At 44.2% G+C, this 18,744-nt stretch overlaps 1 protein-coding gene and 1 long non-coding RNA gene across 3 annotated transcripts in view; one reads left to right on the forward strand and one right to left on the reverse strand.

The window, feature by feature from the left end:
• The window catches only part of BBS1 (Bardet-Biedl syndrome 1), a 331,388-nt gene that overhangs the window by 203,602 nt on the left and 109,042 nt on the right, over positions 1–18,744 (forward strand). For both annotated transcript variants that reach the window (XM_044270034.1, XM_044270035.1), the window contains exon 9: positions 1,216–1,322. In XM_044270034.1, coding sequence (XP_044125969.1) covers positions 1,216–1,322 — 107 coding nt within the window. The remainder of the gene's footprint in view (positions 1–1,215; positions 1,323–18,744) is intronic.
• LOC122920498 overlaps positions 1–18,744 on the reverse strand; it is a 215,032-nt gene that overhangs the window by 86,790 nt on the left and 109,498 nt on the right. The gene's annotated exons all lie outside the window — the stretch shown is intronic.

The raw sequence follows: 18,744 nt of genomic DNA on the forward strand, positions 1-18,744 counted from the left end.
AGAGACTGAGCGCGCAAGAGTTGTCAACAATTCTTCATGTGTGAAGCCCATACAGCGGGTACTTTTAAATAGAATGATGCACCTGATTTACCGTTTAATCACAGGACGTTTCCAGAAGAGTTTTTAATTTTGCTGGCAGCATTTTTCGATTACTTAATACCCCAAAGAGTGGAGGGACGTCTGTGAAATTGTGAAATCCATATATTCCAGCAGAATCCTTACTATATTCCCCACAGGTGTTCAAATATACAGGAACCTCCATGAAAATAGTGATTTGTACAAATCTGTTTATATTCAGCTGAATTTTTCCTACAGTAGTCAGTCCTGAAATTTTTGTATATTTGGGGAAGATTACCTATACAATTAGGGTTTACTATACAGAGTGCACAACACCCCGACCTAGGGTTGTATTTGTCACAGAGCTGCCAGCATTCACAAGACATTCATCGGTTTTATTTTTTTGTATTTACGTTTTATTGCTTAATTTCAATTTGTTTTATATTAATAATAAAAGGGTTGTATGTCAAGATTACATTTTAGTTGGTCCATTAATTGCCAGAGAGTTTCCCTTTAAATATTGTTCTATTATCTTATTTTTTCTCACGGTATTGTGGGTAACGCGCAGGAGTGCACCAGTCAAATTCTTGAAACTACGGTAGAGCCGCCAAGGTTTCTTATGATTTTTTTTCGGTATTATTTCTATTTGCACGTGCTTGCTACTTTATTGATACAGAATTTTTATTCACCGTTCTTACTAATCATAGGAGTGTTATTATTGGCTTTATATGCTATTTATAAAGTTCATGAACTGTGTTTACTTACCATGACTTTTTTACAGCACCCTCTTGTGTCCTCTTGGGTGTATGTCTGCAGCCACATATATTCCCTTTTGATGATTTTATGTAACTTTAAGATGAACTAATGAAAAATGTATTTATATTTCTTTTAAAAGGTGTGTGTGTTTTTTTTTTTTTTTTTTTTCCGTGTTTTCCTTGCAAAAAAGTTAAAGTGTGAAGACCAGGGGAAACTTAAATTACACCCTATAAGCAAAATAATTTCAGTGACACGATTAGTCCACCTCCGCTTCATGACACAAGAAATACATTAGAGTCTTACTGAGAGAGGCTTATGTCAGGACAGAAGGCATGATGTGAACAGAGACTTATTGCAGGAAAGCCTTAATAAAACTGTAAATAATAGTTGTCATGCTTACAGGTTGGTCTTCCCAGCATCCCGGCTCTTCTGGATGTAAATGGACAGTATGATATAGAATACCGCATTACTGTTGCATGCCGCAATGGTAATGTATACATTCTCCGCAGGTAACAATGCTAATTTAGGTGAAAGTGTGTTGCATTTTTCCTGTACCAGTAGCTTGTGTTCATGATTTCATTGTTATTAGGGTCCATTCACACGTCCGTGTGTGTTTTGCGGACCGCACATCGCCGGCACTTAATAGAAAATGCCTATTCTATTTATTTATTTTCGGGATCGGAATTGCGGACCCGGAAGTGCGGATCCGCAATTCCGGAGCCGGGCAGCACATCATGCTGCCCCATAGAAATGAATGGGTTTTGCGGAACGAAATTGCGGACGTGTGAATGGACCCTTAGAGTAATATCCTGTGAATAGAGAAGAACATTGTAAAGTTAGAAAATAATAAAACCGTGTGATGTCTACCAAATATCAAATCTTCCAAATGTCATATCTAGTAGTTTACATGTACATGATGGAAAATTTCAGCCCGCACAACCCCTAGCAGGTGCAGATTGCTGTGGCGAAATAGAGATATAAATGTAAAAACACAAAATGCAATCGCACACTGCAACCAGCACTCTGCCCTGCCTTTATGCTGGATGTTGAATAAGGCATTGGTGTACATTTTGGCCAAAGCGTAATAAGCCACTCACCACGTCAAGGTCGCCTTCATGACGTGGTGAGTGGCTTATTACGCTTTGGCCAAAATTTACACCAATGCCTTATTCAACATCCAGCATAAAGGCAGGGCAGAGTGCTGGTTGCAGTGCATTTTGTGTTTTTACATTTATATCTCTATTTCGCCACAGCAATCTGCACCTGCTAGGGGTTGTGCGGGCTGAAATTTTCCATATTTTTCTCTTTGTAGTACGTATTGGAGGCGTGGCGATCTCCAAGCAGTCAAGCACACCTGTCAAGTTAATCTGCCCCCTGGAGGCTGGTTTTAAAGTCAGTATAAAACTGAGTCTGCTTAGACAGCACCTACCAGTAGCCATTAGGCTCCAGGAGAAGTATAAAGTGGGCTCAGTATGCATGTGAGTACTTGCATCCCTGGATCCGATGAAAGCTGTAATGGCACCGGACGGGGTTAAAAGCAGAGTGTGCTTGGCGTGCATGCTGTGCCTGCGCTCCCTGGACTTTATGTGGCTGTCATGGCCCATAAAAGGTAGGAACTAGTGTTAGGGACCACTCATGAAGGCGACCTTGACGTGGTGAGTGGCTTATTATGCTTTGGCCAAAATGTACACCAATGCCTTATTCAACATCCAGCATAAAGGCAGGGCAGAGTGCTGGTTGCAGTGTGCGATTGCATTTTGTGTTTTTACATGTACATGATGCTGATGAAGGAGATCTGCAATATGAAGTCATACAGCTGGAAGAAGACAGCTTTGTATGTTTCTTAATGACTTGGTTAAGTTTTTTAGCAGAACACAAAAAAAAAAACTAGAGACAGTCGAGTAATAGTCCACAAATTTTTATGAGTCTACCATCAGGAGAACACTGAACAACAATGGTATGCATGGCAGGATTGCTAGGAGATAGTTGCTGCACGTCTGCAATTTGCTAAAAATTACTTAGACAAGCCAGAAGACTATTGCAAAAATGTTTTATTTATGGATGAGAACCTTTTGGTCTAACCTCTTAACGCTCAGACAACCGGACCGGACGTTACTTAACGGCAAGCGCTGTACATGTACGGTGAGCTGATCAGGCGGGTGCAGGAGCTATGCTTGCCCGATCTGCGGCAGGGGTCCGGCATTCACTGATAGCTGGACCCCTGTTGTATGCGCCGACATCGGTGAAAGAACCAGCGCTGACGTATTAACCCCTGCACGGCTGCGATCAGCGCTGACCGCGGCACGTGCGATGTCCGTGCAGGGAGGAAGCGGCCATCGGATCCCTGCGCTGCTGTCACGGGTTACCCGAAGGCAGGTAAGGCAGCCCGATGCCTTCCTTAGGCATCGTGGCTGCTTTCCGGGACAGCCTGTGAGATCCAGCCCCCTGGATTTCACAGGAAGCAGGCTGTAAGTGTATTACACTGTATAATACACTTACAGACAATGCATATTGTAATGCATTGTAAAGGGGATCAGACCCCCAAATGTTGAAGTCCCAGAGTGGGACAAAAAAATAAAGTAAAAAAATGTTTTACATTTTTTTGAAAACTTTGTTTTTGAGTTTCAAGAAAAAAAATGCATACTTTTTCCAAAATAAAGAAAAAAATAAAATAAAATGGGGAAGAAAAGAAAAGTATCAACCGGCTCAATAAAATATCAGATGACCTAACCCCTCAGGTGAACAGCGTCAAAAAAATGAAATAACTGTGCTAACATTTTTGTCACTTTACATCACTAAATGTGCAACATTAAGCAATCAAAAAGGCAATGCCCCCCCAAAATAGTACCAATCTAACCGTCTCCTCATCCCGCAAAAAATGAGCTCCTATCTAAGACAATCGCCCAAAAAATATAAATAAACTATGGCTCTCAGACTATGGAGACACTAAAACATGATTATTATTTTTTTTGTCTCTAAAATATCATTGTGTAAAACTTACATAAATAAAAAGAAGTATGCATATTAGGTATCGCCGCGTCTGTAACAACCTGCTCTATAAAAATACCACATCACCTAACCCCTCAGATGAACACCATAAAAAATTAAAATAAAAAGTGTGTCAAGGCATTTTTTTTTGTCAACTTACCTCACAAAAAGTGTAATAGCAAGCAATCAAAAGTCATATGCACCCCAAAATAGCGACAATCAAACCAGCATCTCATCCCGCAAAAATGATACCCTACTTAAGACAATCACCCAAAAAATAAAAAAAACTATGGCTCTCAGACTATGGAGACACTAAAACATGATTTTTTATTTATTTTTGGTTTAAAAAAATGATACCATGGGGGCGGAGCCTAACCGCTGATCAAGACGGAGGCCTGAGCAGGAGCTCTCTCCCATCAAACCCACATTACACAGCTTTTGCACACTTTAAGCTGATCCAAAATGGGCAAAATCGGTAGAGATAGATCTAGAGATGCCCCTGATACCCCAAGATCCAAGAAAAATCAAGGGGATATGGACAGGTTCTTCAGTAAGAAGTCGACATTATCACCGGCCCGTGCAGCTAAGATGGCGGCCCGCCGCATGGAGAAAGAAGCTGAGCGGGAGTCTGACCAGGAAGATGGAGATGTTGAATACACAGGCACTCCGGAGGAAGAAACAGCTCAGACAGACACCGATATGCTTACCAAAGCTTTCTTCAAGGAAACACTATCCCTGGCTTTGGCTCCTCTGCTTCAGGAGGTACGTGATCTGCGACATGATATGCGTGCCCTGGGGAATCGGGTCGAGCAGCTAGAGACCCGACAGGACCACATAGTGTCACATAGCGCCAGCATAATTACGGCACTGGAAGCGCAAGTCTCCTCTCTCAACTCTGCCTTCCTCATGATAGAGGACCAAGAGAACAGGAGCCGACGTAAGAACATACGGATAAAGGGGATGGACGAATCTATTACCCCAGATAATCTGGAAGCTGCTGCCAGAACTCTGTTTGCTGAGCTGCTGGGAGACAACAGAGCTGCAAAGATCGTGATTGAAAGAATACATCACTCCCTGCGCCCTACACCTAAGGAGGGTGAAGTCCCCAGAGATGTGATCTGCGGTCTTTTAAGTTACAGAGATACAGCGGCCATTTTGCAAGCAGCCTGCAAGAGCTCTGACCTCAAAATTGGGGATTCAGCCATCCTGCTGTTCCAGGATATCGCATCATCAACACTAGCGAAACGCAGGATTCTAAAACCCTTGACCGACCACTTAAGAAGCAACAAGCTTTTGTATAAATGGTTGTACCCGTTCGGTGTCACATTCGCCAGAAACGGTCGCCGCTGTGTGGTACGCACTCCGCAGGACTTACCCCAGGCCTGGAAGATCCTAGATATTCCTCCTATTAGAGTGGATAACTGGCTTGCAGTGGACATCTCGGTTCCAAAACTTCCACACCTGCTAATTCAAGAGGCCTGGTCCACCCCGTCCAAATCAAGGTCATCCAATAGCAGTAAGCCTCTGGGGAAACGAGATCTTTCCTGACTTTACTCGGTTCAAAGATATGTTATATACAGAGTCTATGTGTCTGGAGACTTTGGAGGTCATGTCGCAGCTCTGCTGGCTACAGGCGATTCACTGTAGCCACAGCACCAGGACTCGCACTGCGGTCCTTGGTGGCTTTTAGGCGCCGGTGGTGTTGTGGAGTGGGCCTGCTGTGCAGCCTGCATTCCCTGAAGTGGATGGTAGCCGTCATGGCACCCAACAGGTAGGTTACAATGCAGGTACGTGGAACCTACACTCCCTGAAGTGTATGGTAGCCGTTATGGCACCTAACAGGTAGAATTTAGCGTAGGAACCCGTCTAACAGAGAACGCCTTGACGCTTGGCAGACGGGCTCAAATAATTTTGTACAAAATAATTTGCCAAGTATCTCGCACTTATAGTGTAGCACTTGTTATTTCCATGCAATTTTTGTATTATATATTGCAGTGCATTGTCACATTGCATGTCTGTCTTTCATGTTATTTCCCTGCCCCAGCAATGTGCTCCTGCGGTTGTTATGTGACTGAGCCCCTTTTTTGGTTTCAATATTAAATGTGCAAAGGCCTACCAATATACAAAATTTAAACAATATATACATGGTGATAAGGGAAGCAAGTTCATGTCACATCAGGTTAATCAAAGAAAAGCTGCCCAGTTTGTCTCCTCGATCAAAGCCAGGAACGGTAAACTGGTCTCATCGACAGAAGCCATAGCTGATGAGTTTTGTTCTTTTTATGGGGCCTTGTATAATCTAGATAGCGGGAAGGAAAATACAACACAACACACTACGTCTGAATCAGTGAGAGTGAATCAGATAGACAGCTTTCTGGATTCTTTACATCTCCCCAGAATTAGCCAGGAGGACAGCTCCTCTTTGCTTCAACCGATCTCTGAACTGGAAGTGCGGAAAACTATTAAAAGTATGCCCTTGGGCAAGGCCCCAGGACCAGATGGCCTACCCATAGGTTATTATAAGAAATTTTTAAACGTATTATCTCCGCAATTGGTTAAGTGGTGCCAAGCATTATCTATAGGTGGGAGCCTTCCGAAGCAAGCGTTAGAAGCAATAATCACGATTATCCCAAAAGAAGGTAAAGATACAAGGGATTGTGGCAGCTATAGACCCATATCTTTGCTCAACATTGACGTCAAAATCTGGGCCAAAATCCTCGCGACTAGGCTAAGTTCCATAATACCCCGTATTATCAATATAGAACAGGCAGGCTTCGTCAAGGGGAGGGAAGGCAATTTCCAATCTTGTCGACTTATAAATGCGATTTACTGGGCCAGGAAAAACTCTAAGCAATTGGTGTTACTTAGTACCGACGCGGAAAAGGCCTTTGATCGGGTCAGTTGGCTTTACACTCAGCGCACTTTGCACAGATTCGGAATTCCTGATCTGTTCACTAAAGCTATTATGTCCCTATATAGGAATCCAAGTGCGAAAGTCAGAGTTAACGGTACCCTGTCCAAATCCTTTGCCATTACCAATGGCACTAGACAGGGTTGCCCCCTCTCACCTACCTTGTTCATAATGGTGATGGAGACGCTACTTCAAGCATTTAGAGACAACCCAGATATTCAAGGTCTGACCCTGCATAAGACTGTACATAAATGCGCAGCTTTTTTTTTTTTTTAAACTCGTTTTATTGAAGTATAAAGTTGCAATATTGTCATACATGACAGTTTGATCGGACCATAAAGTCAATATTGCGAGTATACAGTGTCAACGTGCAAGTTGACGTTAAACAAACAAAGGAAACAAACATTCCGTGGTACATAATCCCAAAAATTATTTCCCCTGGACGCAGCAGGGTTGCGTGGCAGACACCATTCCCCAATCTGAAAATGATTTCCCACCATTCATGTCAGGGACAACATCATTTATGGCAATTAAGATCAAAGGAGAAAAAAAAGGTATATACGCATAATAAAGCAATTACAGAGAAGACCTACATTTCCCAGCAAGGCCTGCATAGCTAAACGTAAATAAGAGGCTATCGAGAGTTCAGCGTACTAGCGGACGCGCACCACTCCCCCCACACTTTCTCAAATTTCTGGGGGCATCCCCTATGAATGTAGACCACTTTCTCCAGAGGGATAATCTGGTTCACCACCCGCTTCCAGTGGTTAACATTAGTCATCCTATCGGCCATCCACCTAAGAGCTATCGCCTTCCTGGCCAGAAATAGTTTCCTCCAGGAATATCCTGTGGTGGTGAGACCACGTCTCCTCATCAATAACTCCCAACAGGCACATCTTGGGACATAGAGGAACAGTACCTGGCACTAAGTTAGACAATAAGGCCGTCACATCCCTCCAAAAGCATTGTATCGCTCTACATTCCCACATCATATGCCAGAAGTTAGCATTGGGCTGTTGACATCTTAAGCAGTTGTCATTCTGCATCCTACCCATTCGAAATAGCCTGCTCGGTGTGAGGTAGCTCCTATGAAGTATATGTAGCTGTATCATCTTATTATTAACCGAGGGAGAAACTCTTGTGGGAGCTGCCAGCGCCTCGGCCCATTCAGTCTCAGAAAGGGACGGGATGCTAAGCCTCCATTTGTCCTCTACACCCAGAGGGGACGCAATCATCTTCGTGGTTATGAGGTGCGTATAGATAGCCGATATGAGTCCTCTGGGACCTTGTGTGGATAGCACTCCAATCAGCGGGTAATTGGAAATCTTTCTAGATCCTCTTGCGCAGCTTTTGCGGATGATTTGATGTTATTGATAACAAACCCCAAACAGGCCTTCCCTCACATCTTGGACCTCTTCTCTACCTTTGGCACCCTATCTAATTTTAAAATAAATTACTCAAAATCGGTAGCTATGGGCATTGCTCTGACTCCTCATACAATGCACTATCTTAAAACGTCCTTTCCGTTCAAATGGAACGAAAACTCCCTCACCTATCTAGGGATTGAGCTCACGAAGGACCCCTCCAATTTATTTAGACTAAATTATCTACCCCTACTGACAAAAATTCAAACTCAGCTCCAGTCATTAACATTACCTTGGGTCTCCTGGATTGGACGCAAAAACCTTCTCCAAACATATATTGTCCCAAAACTTGTGTACCTTCTTCAAATGGTTCCCATTTACATCCCTAACTCGTACTTTAAAAGAGTCAGGCGGGTATTATCCTCATTTTTATGGAAAAATAAGAAACCCAGGATAGCATATGACAAATTAATCAGGACTCGTATGAATGGAGGTATGGGCTTGCCTGATATACAGTTTTATTATAAGGCGATTCAGCTGAAACGCTGGTTGCAGGTTTGTGTCCCCAGCTACCGACCACTTGGGGTGGATATAGAGTTGGACCTTATGTCCAGTAAACAACAAGCGGGACTATGGGGTATTGCTACTCCAAGTATTGCTCCCATGGGTTTATCCAAAGGTATATACCTAAACATGCGAAGTCTCCAATCCGAATTTCATCTCCTCTCTGATCCCCCTGTTCGCCTACCGGCGAAATTCACTCCTTATCTAGTTAGACCAGATGTTGTTGACATTCCGCAATTTTGGGACAGTCTTAAGACAGTAGCGTTAACTGATCTTCTACAAATAGTGAGGCGAAAGGAAGACACTCTTGCCTTAAGCTCTAAATACATCAAAGGAGGAGATTTCCTGGCAAATCTAGAATTTCTCAATGTATGTCAGAATCTCTCCACCAAATTTACTAACACTCCTGTTCCAACCTGGTTCGAACAGCTCTTATCTCATGATGACCTCCCGAGACATAGTGTTTCGCTTCTATACAAGCGCTTAATACCTAATAAAGGAAGCAGTGTTCCGGCCTTCATAAGGGCTTGGGAAAGCGATCTCAACCGGCTTTTTTCTCCTCAGGAAATTGATGTCATCTTCTCGAGATCGCATGGCTTCTCCAGATGCATAAAAGTGCAAGAACACTCTTTTAAAACACTGACCATGTGGTACAACGACCCACATAAGCTTTTTAGAATGGGCTTCATGGAACATGATACATGCTGGAGGTGTAAGTCCCAGAAAGGAACATTAGGCCATATCATGTGGTCGTGTCCTTTGATTCGTTCATTTTGGGAACAAATTGAACAGAAAATAAATGACATATGCGGAACTACAAATGAGTTATCGCCCCACTCAGTTCTTTTATGGTTACCATCCAAAACATGGCAGCCCTCGATACTAGATCTACCTACCCTTCTAGTCCAAGCAGCAAGGTTGCTGATACCAGTAAATTGGCTCAATACCTCCCCTCCGACATTAAATAGCTGGTATGACAAAATTGACCAAATTTTCCTGATGGAGGAGCTAGCTAGTTGGGCATCCAGATCGCATGCCAAGTTCCATAGGTTGTGGAGTCCATGGAAACTGTTCCGCGATTCCCCACGCTGCTGATGGACCTATGACATATGTCTATCATCTCTAACTTGGACAGCTACTAAGTTACCATCTACAATATGTGCAATGTGCTAGGGGATAGCTTATAATGCAATACAAGTAGGTTGCATCAGTACATAAGCATGGTCTTCATGTTCTTTTTTCTGGTTTCAGTATAATTTATACCCGCACTTGACATGTCTTATCTATGTATGTTTATCTGTATTAATAATACTTTGTGCTGATGTGCATTAATCTTGTACCTGTGTTCTACAAGAATATACTGAGATTGAAACTTGTACCACTACCCTTGTTTCCCCCCCCCCCTTTTTTTCTATCCTTTCCCCCTCTCCCACTAATGTGATTTTCAATACCTTGTTGTATGAGTTAAGACTATTTGGAAAATGGTGTGTAAGTCTCTATAATGTCATCAAGATAATGTCTTGTACCACTTGTAACCTTACATACTTTTACAATAAAAAAAATACCATTGTGTAAAACTTACATAAATAAAAAATAGTATACATATTAGGTATCGCCGCATCTGTAACAACCTGCTCTATAAAAATACCACATCACCTTACCCCTCATGTGAACACCGTAAAAAATAAAGTGTGTCAAAAAAGGCTTTTTTTTTTGTCAACTTACATCACCAAAAGTATAATACCAAGACATTAAAAAGTCATATGCACCCTAAAGTAGTACCAATCAAACCATCATCTCATACCGAAAAAAATTAACCCCTGCATAAGTCGTTAAAAAAACTATGGCTTTCAGAATATGGAGACACAAAAAAATCTTTTATTTTAATTTTTTTAAATGCTTTATTATGTAAAATTTGAAACAAACACCCAAAAAAGTCATATTTGGTATTGTCGCCTCAGTAACAGCCTGCTCTATAAAATTACCACATGATCTAACCTGTTAGATGAACATTCTAAATAACAAAAAAAAAAAAAACTGCTATTTTTTGTTACCTTGCCTCACAAAAAGTGTAATATGCAGCAACCAAAAATCATATGTACTCTAAAATAGTACCAACAAAACTGCCACCTTATCCCTTAGTTTCCAAAATGGGGTAACTTTTTGGGAGTTTCTACTCAAGGGGTGCATCAGGGGGGCTTCAAATGGAACATGGTGTCAAAAAACCAGTCCAGCAAAATCTGCCTTCCAAAAACCATATGGCGTTCCTTTCCTTCTGCGCCCTGCTGTGTGCCAATACAGCAGTTTACAACCACATATGGCATGTTTCTGTAAACTACAAAATTAGGGCAATAAATGTTGAATTTTGTTTGGCTTTTAACCCTTGCTTTGTTACTCGAAAAAATGGATTAAAATGGAAAATCTGCCAAAAAAGTGAAATTCTGAAATTTCATCTCCATTTTCCATTAATTCTTGTGAAACACCCAAAGGGTTAACAAAGTTTGGAAAATCAGTTTTTAATACCTTGAGGGGTGTAGTTTAGTGATGAGTGAGCACCAAAGTGTTCGGTCCGAACACATCGCGATATTCGTGCGCTCGGCCGATCTCCCGAGTATAATGGAAGTCAATGGGAGGCGACCAGGCACCCCCTGGGGGACCATGTCTGGAAGCATCTTGGACACCAATGTCGCTGCTGGGACCCATGTTGTCCGAGTTGTACTCCACTTTTACAGACTGACAAAAAAAACGCCCAAAACCCTGCCCCCTCAAAAAAAAAATCCTTTTTAGAGGGAAAATGGTTAGGAAACATTTGTTTCTGTAGATTCAATTGTCTAGTGTAAGTGCTGCCAAAAATTACAAGGAAAAAGAGATACAGCCTCTATATCACATAAAGGAGGGCCTCATTCACATGGTGCTACAATTGTTCAGGTAGTGAGACTCCTACACTCATACAGCCTATGCACTAAGTAAAAGGCCTGACAAAAAATACAAGGAACAGGCACTCCAATGCACCTTTTATTACACATAGAGGACATCATATACACCCTTTAAAAATTATTAATAGCCTGCTGCTGACCCTTAAAAATCAGGAGCAAGGGCCTGCTGGTTACCCTCTAAAACATTATGGGTGAGGGCCTGAAGTTGAGCAAACCCAATAAAACATTGTAGTGAGGGCCTACAGGTGAGCAGACTGTATGAAACATTTGGAGTGAGGGCCTACAGGTGAGCAGACCGTATAAAACATTGTACTGAGGGCATATATACTGTATAGAACAGGAGAAGCATGAGTAAACAAGATTCAAACATATATCCTTTTTTGGAGGTGAAAAGGGTGCATATGAATCTTGTGGATTGAGTATATTGTAATGCATGCATTTAAATTGCGTGTTTGTTCCTCATTAGATCAGCGTTCCTTTGGAGTGGAGTAGTCAGGAGCAATCCAGGTCTTGTTCATTTCTGTTCAACCTGTCAGCATTGCCAGTGGACAAGCTGATACGCTTATCTGTTATGATGCCACCAGCAGTACTAAATACATGCTCATCAGGGCCGGACTGGCCATAGGGCATTTGCCCGATGGGCCGGGCCGGACCGAACACAATCAGCTTAGCGTTAGCCTGAGTGTGTTGCCGGCTGAGTTTTTTTTTTTTTTTTTTTTTTTTTTTTTTTATAATGTGGCAGCAGCCAGGCAGGAGTGGAGATGAGCGCTTCCATTGTGGAAGCGCTCATCTCCATATTCATCTGTATCGCCGTCCTCAGGACAGCGATGCAGATGAATGGAGCAGGGGAGAGGCGTCTCCCTTGCCCATTCCTCTGATAGGCTACAGGCACTAGGCCTGTAGCCTATCAGAGGACGGTGCAGGCAGAGCGATGATATCATCGTGCTCGCCGCCCGAGCCGTACAGCACGGGACACAGGCCGGAAGAGGCCTGCATCGCATGACTGACAGCAGCACGGAGGTAAGTATATGAGTTTATTGTTTTTATTTAATTTTATACTATACTGTGGCAAGAAGAGGGGTGGGGGTCCTATATACTGGCACAATATAGGGGGGGTCGGCACTATGGAGAAGAGGGGAAGCACTATGGGGCCATATATACTGGCACAATATGGGGGGGCACTATGGGGCCCTATATACTGGCACAATATGGGGGGGTCGGCATTATGGAGAAGAGGGGAAGCACTATAGGGCCATATATAGTGGCACAATATGGGAGGGCACTATGGAGAAGAGGGGAAGCACTATGGGGCCCTATATACTGGCACAACATGGGGGGGACACTATGGAGAAGAGGGGAATCACTATTGGGCCCTATATACTGGCACAATATGGGGGGGCACTATATACTGACACAATATGGGGGGACACTATGGGGCCCTATATACTGGCACAATATGGGGGTCCTATATACTGGCACAATATGGGGGGCACTATGGAGAAGAGGGGAAGCACTATGTGGCCCTATATATTGGCACAATACGGGGGCACTGTGGAGAAGAGGGGAAGCACTATGGGGCCCTATATACTGGCACAATATGGGGGCACTATGGAGAAGAGGGGAAGCACTATGGGGGTACTATATACTGGCACCATATGGGGGGGCACTATGGAGAAGAGGGGAAGGGGCATCTACTGGGGGCCCTATATACTGGCATGCATTATAGGTGGGTTCTATGGAGAAGTGGGGGACAAGAGCACTATGAGAGCATTATATAGAGGCATTTAATACTGGCACCCATTTTGATGCCATTATGGGGAAGGGAGGAAAGAAGCATTATGGGGGTATCTATGTGGGGCAGTCTATAGGGGCATTTTATAGTGCCACGTTATGGAGCGCACTATGGAGACGGGGAAGGAACACTATGGGGGCATTTTCTGGGAGGACTATATAGGAGTATTTTATACTGGCACAAATTATAAGGTCACTATGGGCACCTAAGCTCAACTGGTGGCACTAAGTGTTTTTTGTAGTGGCACACAGTACGGGTCATTGGAATACATGAGGGCACTCTGGGGACATTAGCTCTACTGGGTGCACTAAGAGGAGGTATTTCTTTTTTTACTGCCACACAACGGGGCATTTTTTGTACTGGTGCACATTATAAGGGGGGGGGGGGGGTTCTACTGTCACACATTATAAAGATAATTATTACTATCGGGGCATTATGGTGGGCTTTATTACAACTGGGGGACTATGGGAGCATTATTACTTGTGGGACACAATTACTGTTGGGAGCACTGTAGGAGCACTATTACTACTAAATGCACTCTGGCAAATAAATCATTACTATTGTTGGGACTTTGGGGGGCACCCTGGCACAGCATCAGCTTAGCACAGTTCTTTTTGCAGTATAGTTTTTTATGATGGGATGTTAATTGGAGGATGATGGAAAAGTAGGAAACTAAGATGTCTTTCAAACTCTGCAGAGACGTGAGATGGCTGAAAGAAATTATCACAGTGGTCTGGTCTGAATGGAGAATATGAAGAAAGAGAACATCTACATCAGAGGAGACGTCACTGGATATAAGAGGTATGGGGTGCTGTATTAGGCTACTTTCACATCTGCGTTAGTGACCCTGGCAGGCTTTTCCAGCTGAGAATTCACTGGATCCGGCACTGTTGGATGCAGACAGAATGCCCGCCAGCCCCATTAACTATAATGGGGTGAGGCAGAGATCCGGCCACAATCTGGGAAAAATGCAGAGAATCAGCGGGACATAAACCGCTGCATGCTGTGCTTTGTGTCCAGTCAATTCCTTGCATTTTCTACCGGATTAGGTGGCCGGATCGTACTAAGACCCCTAATGTCACCTGGGGACCCCCAAAGAAGCTTGTGTGTTCGCTGAAGCCTTCCTATCTTACTGGTGGCTGGCCCTGCCCCTCAATTGTGCTTCCGGTTTTAGCTCCGCCCCTAGACTGCAAGGAGGTGAGGCCTGTTGGGGGGTCATGTGATTGGGCTGCTCGGTCAAAAATGCCCGGGCCTATTTTTTGTCCCAGTCCAACCCTGACACTTAGACAAAACGCTGGCGGCAGGGCAGGCCAACACCTCCAAGCGCAAGTTCGTGCCACATGTCCAGCTTGGACACCCAGTAGTTGTAAGGCACTGAGGGATCATTAAGGACGCTGACATGGTCTGCTATGTATTCCTTCACCATTTTCCAAAACTTTTCCCTCTTTGTACCACTAGACCGTGCTTCAGGTTGAGGTTGCTGGCGGGGTGTCATGAAAGTGTCCCATGCCTTGGAGAGTTGCCCTGCCTTTGTTGGAACTGCTGTGTGTTTCCATTGTCTCCCTTCCCCGGTTGCCTAAGGAAGTACGGACTCTGCCGCCATCATTGTCAGATGGAAAATTCTGGAGCAATCTCTCAACAAGTACCTTCTGGTATTGCACCATTTAACTCGTCCTCTCCACCACAGGAATGAGAGATGAGAAGTTTTCTTTGTAGCGGGGGTCAAGAAGGGTGAACAACCAGTAATCCGTGTTATCTAAAATGCGTATAACGCGAGTGTCGTGATTAAGGCAGCCTAACATGAATTCAGCATTGTGTGCCAGAGTGCCAACAGGCAAGATGTCGACATCAGGATGACTCTCCATCTCCTCTTCCTCCTCCTCTTCGGCCCATCCACACTGAACAGATGGAATTAAAGTTCCATGGGTACTAGCCTCAGTAGCAGAGGCAACAGTCTCCATCTCATCCTCCTCCTCCTCTTCACGGTCCAATTCGTGCTGAGAAGACTAACTGTGGGTGGTCTGGGTGTCACCCTGTGACATGTCCTCCCCCAGTTCCTCGTCTGCCACATTCAGAGCATCGTCCTTAATTGTGAGCAGCGATCGTTTTAGTAGACACAGCAGTGGAATGGTTACGCTGATAATAGCGTTATCGCCACAAACCATCTGTGTGGATTCTTCAGTTTTTTTTAAAACTTCACACAGGTCTGATGCCCACTCCTCGCTTGTGAATAGTGGCAGTTGACTTGAAAGGCGACGACCATGTTGCAGCTGGTATTCCACAACTGCCCTCTGCTACTCACAAAGCCTAGCCAACATATAGAACGTAGAGTTCCAGCGTGTGCTCACGTCGCACAACAGTTGGTGAGCTGGAAGCACAGCGCTGCTGCAGCATTGACAGGCCGGCTGAAACTGTGGACAACTTGCGGAAATGGGCACACACGCGGTGCGCCTTCACTAGTAGCTCTGGCAAATTGGGGTATGTTTTAATAAACCGCTGAACCACTAAGTTTAAGACGTGGGCTAGGCATGGAATGTGTGTCAGGTTGCCGAGCTCCAAAGCCACTACCAAGTTACAGCCATTGTCAGACACAACCACGCCTGGTCCCTTATACCCTGCCAAAGCTCTGCGTCAGTGTGCTGTTTTTCCCCTAAGCAGATTAGCTTCAGTACGGCCTGTTGACGCTTACCCACAGCAGTGCTACACTGCTTCCAGCTAGCGACTGATGGCTGGTGGAAGTGGAGGAGGATGAGCCAGAAGAGAAGTGGGGGTTGGAGCCAGTAACATAGCTGCTCGCAATCCTGGGCGTGGGTAGCACTTGTGCCATCCCAGGGTACGACTCACTCCTGGCTTCCACCACATTCACCCAGTGTGCGGTCAGGGAAATGTAGCGTCCCTGGCCACCAGCACTTGTCCAGGTGTCCGTGGTTAAGTGGACCTTCCCAGTAACTGTATTGGTCAGGGCACGGGTGATGTTCTGGGACACATGCTGGTGTAAGGTGGGCATGGCACCCCATGAAAAATAGTGGTGGCTGGGGACTGCGTACCGAGGGACTACGGCCGACATCAGGCTGCGGAAGGCCTCAGTGCCCACAAGCCTATATGGCCTATAAGGCATTTCAAGAGCCATTAATTTTGAAAGTTGGCAATTTAGTGCTATGGCCTGTGGGTGGGTATTTGCGATTGCGTTCAAATGACTCTGGTATGGACATTTGGATGCTGCACTGGGACAGGGAAGTGGATGTTGTTGCTTCTGGTTCATTCAAAGGTCCAGGTGCAGGGCGAGAGGCATCCGGGCCTGCGCCTTGGACAGGGGATTGGACAGCACGTAACACAGGGGAAGAGGAGGCAGTGGTGTGACCCACAGACCCAGATTGTGGACCCAGGCGTTTGGCCCACTTAGTAGGGTGCTTCAATGCCATGTGGCGGGCGGATCATGCTGGTGGTGGTAGGGTTGCTAGTGTTCATGCCTCGGCTTATTTTGGTACCGCACAGGTTGCAAACTACCACTCTTTTGTCCTCTGCACTTTCCTAAAAAAAAGCTCCAAGAGGTTGGGAATCAGGGCACAATATCGCAGATCCCTCTTCAAGCCTGCTGGCCGCGAGGGCCAAATCTAATAGTGGAGCTGAAAAGAGCTCCTGGGAATATCCGAGTGTAGGATCACTCGTTTGGCAGGCCTCTCCATGATGGGAGGAAGGATGATCTGAGCGAGGAGTTGGCTGGCCAGACTCTTGGCTACAGATACTGGACTTGGTGGAAGAGAGGGTGGTGCTTAACAGACTGGAAGCATTATCGTCAGCAAGCCAACCGACCAACTGTTCGCACTAGTCTGACTTGGACAGTGTTGTCGTGCGCTGCCTAGCTAAGTTGGACATGAAGCTGGGTACGGTTTTATTACTTAAATTTTTTTTGGTGCACTGGCAGCAGGCACAGTTTCATTGCGCCCAGTGCCACGACCCCTGCCTGAACCATCAGCATAACGCCCACTTCCCTGTCCCTTAGTGCTGGCCTCCTTCATATTTATGGATTTTTTACTGGTCGTGACGCAGTTTTTTTTTTTTTTTGTTTTTTTTACTGTCCACAAAAGACAGTTTTCAGGTACAGGGCAGTATATGACACGAACAGCACAGATTTTGGACAGTATATTTTAGCCACAGATTATTGTAATCTGCAGGACAGACACTGTTTTATGATGTTATTTATATTTATGACTATATTATTCCCAATATATGGGGCTGACGGTACAGAAATGCAATGCACTGCGATTAACCGTTTAAACTGCAGACAAGAAAACTGGGTGCTGATTTAGTGAAATGTGTGTGTGTGTATGTATGTATGTGTATGTGTGTGTGTGTATATATATATATATATATATATATATATATATATATATATATATATATATATATATATATTGATTTTCGATTTCTCCAAATATATGGGCCTGAAGCGATCAGACAGTATAGAAATGCAATGCGCTGCGATAAACTGTTTCTGCTGCAGACAAGAAAACTATGTGCCAGTTCAGTGAAATTTGTACAGTTGCAAGAAAAAGTATGTGAACCCTTTGGAATGATATAGATTTCTGCACAAATTGGTCATAAAATGTGATCTGATCTTCATCTAAGTCACAACAATAGACAATCACAGTCTGCTTAAACTAATAACACACAAATAATTAAATGTTACCATGTTTTTATTGAACACACCATGTAAACATTCACAGTTCAGGTGGAAAAAAGTATGTGAACCCTTGGATTTAATAACTGGTTGAACCTCCTTTGGCAGCAATAACTTCAACCAAACATTTCCTGTAGTTGCAGATCAGACGTGCACAATGGTCAGGAGTAATTCTTGACCATTCCTCTTTACAGAACTGTTTCAGTTCAGCAATATTCTTAGGATGTCTGGTGTGAATCGCTTTCTTGAGGTCATGCCACAGCATCTCAATCGGGTTGAGGTCAGGACTCTGACTGGGTCACTCCAGAAGGTATATTTTCTTCTGTTTTAAACCATTCTGTTGTTGATTTACTTTTATGCTTTGGGTCGTTGTCCTATTGCAACACCCATCTTCTGTTGAGCTTCAGCTGGTGGACAGATGGCCTTAAGTTCTGCTGCAAAATGTCTTGATAAACTTGGGAATTCATTTTTCCTTCGATGATAGCAATCCGTCCAGGCCCTGACTCAGCAAAGCAGCCCCAAACCATGATGCCCCCACCACCATACTTCACAGTTGGGATGAGGTTTTGATGTTGGTGTGCTGTGCCTCTTTTTCTCCACACATAGTGTTGTGTGTTTCTTCCAAACAACTCAACTTTGGTTTCATCTGTCCACAGAATATTTTGCCAGTACTACTTTGGAACATCCAGGTGCTC

This window comes from Bufo gargarizans, chromosome 10 (assembly GCF_014858855.1).
Source record: "Bufo gargarizans isolate SCDJY-AF-19 chromosome 10, ASM1485885v1, whole genome shotgun sequence".
Lineage (NCBI taxonomy): Eukaryota > Metazoa > Chordata > Amphibia > Anura > Bufonidae > Bufo > Bufo gargarizans.